General features: G+C 45.5%; 1 protein-coding gene across 6 annotated transcripts in view; it reads left to right on the top strand.

The window, feature by feature from the left end:
• Nucleotides 1-829: 829 nt before the first annotated feature.
• Nucleotides 830-6507, top strand: part of TPPP (tubulin polymerization promoting protein) — a 123629-nt gene continuing 117951 nt past the window's right edge. The window contains exons 1-2 of one of the 6 annotated variants that reach the window (XM_042841973.2): nucleotides 952-1089; nucleotides 1756-1878. Coding sequence is in view for 5 of the 6 variants with exons in the window: in XM_065584062.1 (XP_065440134.1) it covers nucleotides 941-1089 (149 nt within the window). In the remaining variant the exon portion in view is untranslated. Of the gene's footprint in view, nucleotides 1090-1700; nucleotides 2015-6507 lie in introns of all 6 variants that reach the window. The other 5 variants (XM_005296517.5, XM_065584060.1, XM_065584062.1 and 2 more) reach the window with 5 other exon arrangements.

Below are 6507 nucleotides of genomic sequence, written 5' to 3'. Positions count from 1 at the left end.
TCACCCACTGCTGCATTCCAGTACAGCAGTAACACAAAATCCAGGATGTGGCACCTGGATCCTGCCAATTTTTGGCCCTAGTCTCATAACTTCCACTGCTTAAATGTGTTTAGCTGCTTCTGCTGCAGCTTAAAAATCAAATTTAGTTAGTCTCTAAGGTGCCACAAGTACTCCTGTTCTTCTTTTTGGGGATACAGACTAACACGGCTGCTACTCTGAAGCTTAAAAATCGTGATCCCAGGACACAAACTCCAGAGTAGCCCTTTCCCCACCTTCCAGGTACCAAAATGAGCACATTTTGTGTGTGTGTGTCTGGTGATTTTTCAGAGGAACAGTAGAAGCAACACTTGTTCTCGATATTGATGGTACCATTTCTGCATTTGTGGCCAAACTCTGCCAGGCTCCCGAGGCCAGGTCCCGGTTTTTGTGGTGCTGGGATAGTGGGGGCATCCAGGGTCAGATTTCCAAGGCGCTGGGAGCAGCAGCTAACCAGGGTCCACTGAGGCCGTGGAATGTGGGAGAGCGGGACCAAGAATTGGCCGGCCCCAGGGCAACGTGGCCCGCTCTGCAAGGATAGATGGGGCGGGGGGAGGGGGGCGCAGGAGCCGCGAGGCTCGTTCCCAGGGGGCGCCGATGCAATGAGGGCCAGGATGCAAAGCGCAGCCAGGATCCGAGCTCCAGCCTTCCCGCAGCAGAGCCGCCGCCCCTCGGCGCTGTGATTGGCCTCCTGCTCGCTGCCTGCCCCCTACCTGCCCGGGCACCTGCCGCCGGGCCCCGGGCGCAGCGGCAGCGCCGGGGAGGCGCGCGAGGGTATAAATAACAGGCGCGGTGGCCGGGCACTCCGGCTTGCAACCAGCCATTTAAGGCAGCGGCTCTGGGCGCGCTAATTCATTACCTCACACCCGACGGGAGCCAGGGCGGGGCCCTCCCCGCACAGCCTATGGGGGCGGGCGCCGGGCCGCTCACCAATGCCAGCCCAGCGGGGGCGGAGCGGCGGCGCCCGGCTCGCGGTGGCTGGGTTTCCCTGCGTGCGTCGGCTCCCGGGTGGCTGCCAGGCTGGGGGGACCCGCGCCCGCTCAGAGCCGAGGGGTAAGTGGGCGCCTTGTCAAGGGGGCGAGGGCAGCGTAAGGCATCCCCGCGGCGGGCAGGCGGGAGCTCAGGGCGCTGCCTGGGGCTGGCCAAGGGTCAGCTGGTGCCACTGAGGCACAGCGCAGGGGGTGCCCGCGGGACTGCGCAGCGCAGGCTGCAGCCCCTCGCCATCCCCTTGCGCGCCGCAGCGAGGGCGGCACGTGGAGCCGCCGCTGGGCTCCGGGACTGGCTGGCTGCGCTTCTCTCGTGGCATTAGAAGAGCGGCCCGGGGTGGCACCGCGCCGGAGAGCGGCGTTTGTGGTGGACTTTGCGCCCGAGGTAGCAGCAGCCTTTGCTCCGGCTAACCGGCAGGATGCGATCGCTGCGCGCAACCTGCCCGAGGCGCCTGTGCCAGAGCAGCTAGGTGCGCTTGTTGCACGTTCCCGGCATTATATAACCATCTCCCCCGGGGGGGGAGGGGGATAGAGAAACGGGCAGGGACCTCGTCTTTAGCAACCTCCCGGCCTGGCCTTTTGCCCTCTTTATTTGGGCGACGTTCCCTCTCTCACTGGGGTAGGAGCAGGAGAGAGGTGCAGTGTAAAGCTGTTTCCCTTCTCTGGATCGGCCGTCAGATCAGTGCCAGGCAGCTGGGATCTTGCTCCAGCTGCATCTTGTCTAACACTGCAGGATGGAGCCCGTGAGCGTTGGCAGCTGCATCCTTGAGTAGGACTCCTCCTCCTCCCGCTCCCCTGCTTGGAGGACATGCAACAGCACCTGGCCTGGAGAGAGCTGGATTCTTGCATGGTTGATGTTAGTAGCACTCCATGGGTGACTGTTTAGCCTGAGTCGAGCAATGCTCCCTTCATTCCACGCAGAAGAGAGTGCTGCCTTCATCGGACTTGTTCACCCAAATGTTTCAGATGATATCTGGCTCTGCATTAATTGTGTAAAGGTTTTAGTTTTATTCCACATTATTAACGTAAAACTACCTATTCCTGTTTACCCAGCGCTTCTTAAGTCTCTCATTATGAAACCCTTTGTGTTTTGATACAGACCAGGCAGTCACTTTATAAAGCATTTGGTGGGTAGGAAGGATCCAATTATTAAAAACATTCCAGTATTAGTTAGAGCTTTGTCACATAAAGCTACATAGAACAGATCTAAACAGCCCTCCAAAAATCTTAGCTTCTGGCATACAAGAACCCTCACAGACAACAGACTGACAGCAGGTAGAAAAGCAAAATACAGTATACAAGAAGGAAAAAAGTGAGAAAACACATGTTTTAATTAGCCAATTACCTTTTTCAGAGCTAGTTAATTATAAAAGTAAGTAGTTGAAATTAGCAACAGAGGGTCCTGTGGCACCTTTGAGACTAACAGAAGTACTGGGAGCATAAGCTTTCGTGGGTAAGAACCTCACTTCTTCAGATGCAAGAAGTGAGGTTCTTACCCACGAAAGCTTATGCTCCCAGTACTTCTGTTAGTCTCAAAGGTGCCACAGGACCCTCTGTTGCTTTTTACAGATTCAGACTAACACGGCTACCCCTCTGATAGTTGAAATTACTACTTCAACCTCTGGTAAAACGGGTGGTTTGTGCATGGCTGCAGCTCTACTTTGGGCAAGTAGGATTTTTTTTCTCCCATTAGTATTGCAAAATATTAGTGTTTGAATATTCAAGTATGAAAATGGATTTTTTTTTTAAGTTCAGAAATTTGCTACAGTGCATAATTTTGTAATTGTTCCCTGGGAACCCCAGCTTTTTCACCATGAACGCTTCAAAATGTCACTGGGGAAGTTTGTGCAAAGGCTTGCCTTTCATTTTGACATAAACCAGGAAAACTTCTAAATGTGATTACAGAAAATGATTTTATTTTCACTGATCTTGCTGCCAGGGGAGAATTTTTTCACACAGCTCTGTTTATGTCTTTAGATAGCTTGTCCTTTATAACATTTGCACATCTTAGTGGGATTTAAAGATATTTTTTTTTCCTGTTAAAATGAAAAATTGAGAACAAATGGGGAAGTGTAAAGAATTTTCTTTGTAGGCTGTGTTCTCAGGCTTAAACGATGATTGTTAACAAGAGCACAGATATGAAAAGATTCAATTTTGGTTCTTAACATTTCAGCAATCGTTGTTTCTTCTTGCCAGTAGCTACATGCCTTTCAAAATTAGTTACAGCTTTTTTTCTCTAATGGTTGTACTGAGCTCTTTTGTGTCTGTTTATGGACCACAGCCATATGACTGCAACCAGTGTATCACTTGTGACGGCCTAAGTGCAATGTCCACTGTTAAGTATTAAAATAGCATTAGGTTTTATGGAGCCATGCATAGAACAATTCACAGATCATGTAGATCTTCCCCCCACCCCACTATTATATTTAAGATTATTGTAACTGGAAAAAGGTCTGTATACATTGAAGTTTATGTATGGCAGTTATTTATAATTATATCTTTAATACATGTTTTAGCCTACAGATTGACTGCGTTGAAAACTGCTATTCTTATTTATGACATTCTAGCTACACTACATATAGCCAAATGCAATGTGGCTTTTCCTAAACATTGTTTTGTTAGAGCCCTCAACTTTGTACTAAAACAACAAAGACAAATTAGTGCTCTTGAGGAGAGGCCATTAAGCCTATCTGATGGTTGTGTATCATCTGTTCACAGACTAACAGACTTAATTGTATGTCTAGGTATATACTGACTAAAGGATAATCCATCTAATGTTTCAGTTTGGGTAACTAGCTGGACTGAAATGTGGGCTTTGAGAGGAAAAACTAAATGCAATTTTACCAGGTAAAATAGCAATGCGCCATAGAAAGTCAAGCATTCTCTTGCATTACATAGTTTACTTGTCATACAAGTCTGATTTTTCTGCAGTATAATGATAAGAACATAAGAACATAAGAAAGGCCGTACCGGGTCAGACCAAAGGTCCATCTAGCCCAGTATCCTGTCTACCGACAGTGGCCAATGCCAGGTGCCCCAGAGGGAGTGAACCTAACAGGCAATGATCAAGTGATCTCTCTCCTGCCATCCATCTCCATCCTCTGACGGACAGAGGCTAGGGACACCATTCCTTACCCGTCCTGGCTAATAGCCATTAATGGACTTAACCACCATGAATTTATCCAGTTCTCTTTTAAACTCTGTTATAGTCCTAGCCTTCACAACCTTCTCAGGTAAGGAGTTCCACAAGTTGACTGTGCGCTGCGTGAAGAAGAACTTCCTTTTATTTGTTTTAAACCTGCTGCCTATTAATTTTATTTGATGACCCCTAGCTCTTGTATTATGGGAATAAGTAAATAACTTTTCCTTATCCACTTTCTCCACATCACTCATGATTTTATATACTTCTATCATATCCCCCCTTAGTCTCCTCTTTTCCAAGCTGAAGAGTCCTAGCCTCTTTAATCTCTCCTCATATGGGACCCGTTCCAACCCCCTAATCATTTTAGTTGCCCTTTTCTGAACCTTTTCTAGTGCCAGTATATCTTTTTTGAGATGAGGAGACCACATCTGTATGCAGTATTCGAGATGAGGGCGTACCATCGATTTATATAAGGGCAATAATATATTCTCAGTCTTATTCTCTATCCCCTTTTTAATGATTCCTAACATCCTGTTTGCTTTTTTGACCGCCTCTGTACACTGCGTGGACATTTTCAGAGAACTATCCACAATGACTCCAAGATCCTTTTCCTGACTTGTTGTAGCTAAAGTAGCCCCCATCATATTGTATGTATAGTTGTGGTTATTTTTTCAATGTGCGTTACTTTACATTTATCCACATTAAATTTCATTTGCCATTTTGTTGCCCAATCACTTAGTTTTGTGAGATCTTTTTGAAGTTCTTCACAGTCTGCTTTGGACTTAACTATCTTTAGCAGTTTAGTATCATCTGCAAACTTTGACACCTCACTGTTTACCCCTTTCTCCAGTTCATTTATGTTTAAGTTGAATAGGATCGGTCCGAGGACTGACCCTTGGGGAACATCACTGGTTACCCCTCTCCATTCTGAGAATTTACCATTTATTCCTACCCTTTGTTCCCTGTCTTTTAACCAGTTCTCAATCCATGAAAGGACCTTCCCTTTTATCCCATGGCAGCTTAATTTACATAAGAGCCTTTGGTGAGGGACCTTGTCAAAGGCTTTCTGGAAATCTAAGTACACTATGTCCACTGGATCCCCCTTGTCCACATGTTTGTTGACCCTTCAAAGAATTCTAATAGATTAGTAAGACACGATTTCCCTTTACAGAAACCATGTTGACTATTGCTCAACAGTTTGTTTTTCTATGTGTCGGACAATTTTATTCTTAACTATTGTTTCGACTAATTTGCCTGGTACAGATGTTAGACTTACCGGTCTGTAATTGCCGGGATCACCTCTAGAGCCCTTTTTAAATTTTGGCGTTACATTAGCTAACTTCCAGTCATTGGTACAGCAGCCGATTTAAAGGACAGGTTACAAATCTTTAGTTAACAGTTCCGCAACTTCACATTTGAGTTCTTTCAGAACTCTTGGGTGAATGCCATCTGGTCCTGGTGACTTGTTAATGTTAAGTTTATCAATTAATTCCAAAACCTTCTCTTGTGACACATCAATCCGTGACAGTTCCTCAGATTTGTCACCTACAAAAGCCAGCTCAGGTTTGGGAATCTCCCTAACATCCTCAGCCATGAAGACTGAAGCAAAGAATCCATTTAATTTCTCTGCAATGACTTTATCGTCTTTAAGCGCTCCTTTTGTATCTCGATCATCAAGGGGCCCCACTGGTTGTTTAGCAGGCTTCCTGCTTCTGATGTACTTAAAAAACATTTTGTTATTACCTTTGGAGTTTTTGGCTAGCCGTTCTTCAAATTCCTTACTCCAAATGACTTACTTCACCATCTTACTTGTGTATGCATACCTGCTGACCCTATTTAAGGAAGACAGACAATAGTGTTTAGCAAAATATTTTTAATTTTTCCTTTCTCTCTCTCTCTGAAAAGACCTTCTCATGCAGTGGATTTCAATGAAATTAAACAAATGTCTTTTTTTTTTTTTCACTCGAAATGCCTCTCTTTGTAACTCTCATAAATTATGGCATGTGTGTCATATTTTGGCAGGTCAGAGAAACAATTAAAATTTTGCTTGTCGTGAATAGACAGTTCTCACACACTTGTGTTTTAAATGCTTGCTTTAAACGCCTTCAAAGTGGAGAAAAGATTAATATTAGTTGAGTTGAAGACCTACTATAGTTAAGTGTCTGTTACTATTGTTTGTTTTAGAAATCTCATGTGCTCAGACATCTTCTCTGCAATGAAAGTTATCTTTGGCCTCAAATGGGCACAAGGCTGGAGTAGATTGAGTTCAGTGAGTTGAGGAGGAACTTTATCAGATTAAAAATGGAGATCATTGCTGTACATATAGGCAGGAGAGGTTCTTAC

Source organism: Chrysemys picta, chromosome 2 (genome assembly GCF_011386835.1).
Source record: "Chrysemys picta bellii isolate R12L10 chromosome 2, ASM1138683v2, whole genome shotgun sequence".
NCBI classification, from domain to species: domain Eukaryota; kingdom Metazoa; phylum Chordata; order Testudines; family Emydidae; genus Chrysemys; species Chrysemys picta.
This window is presented reverse-complemented; position numbering and strand designations above follow the sequence as displayed.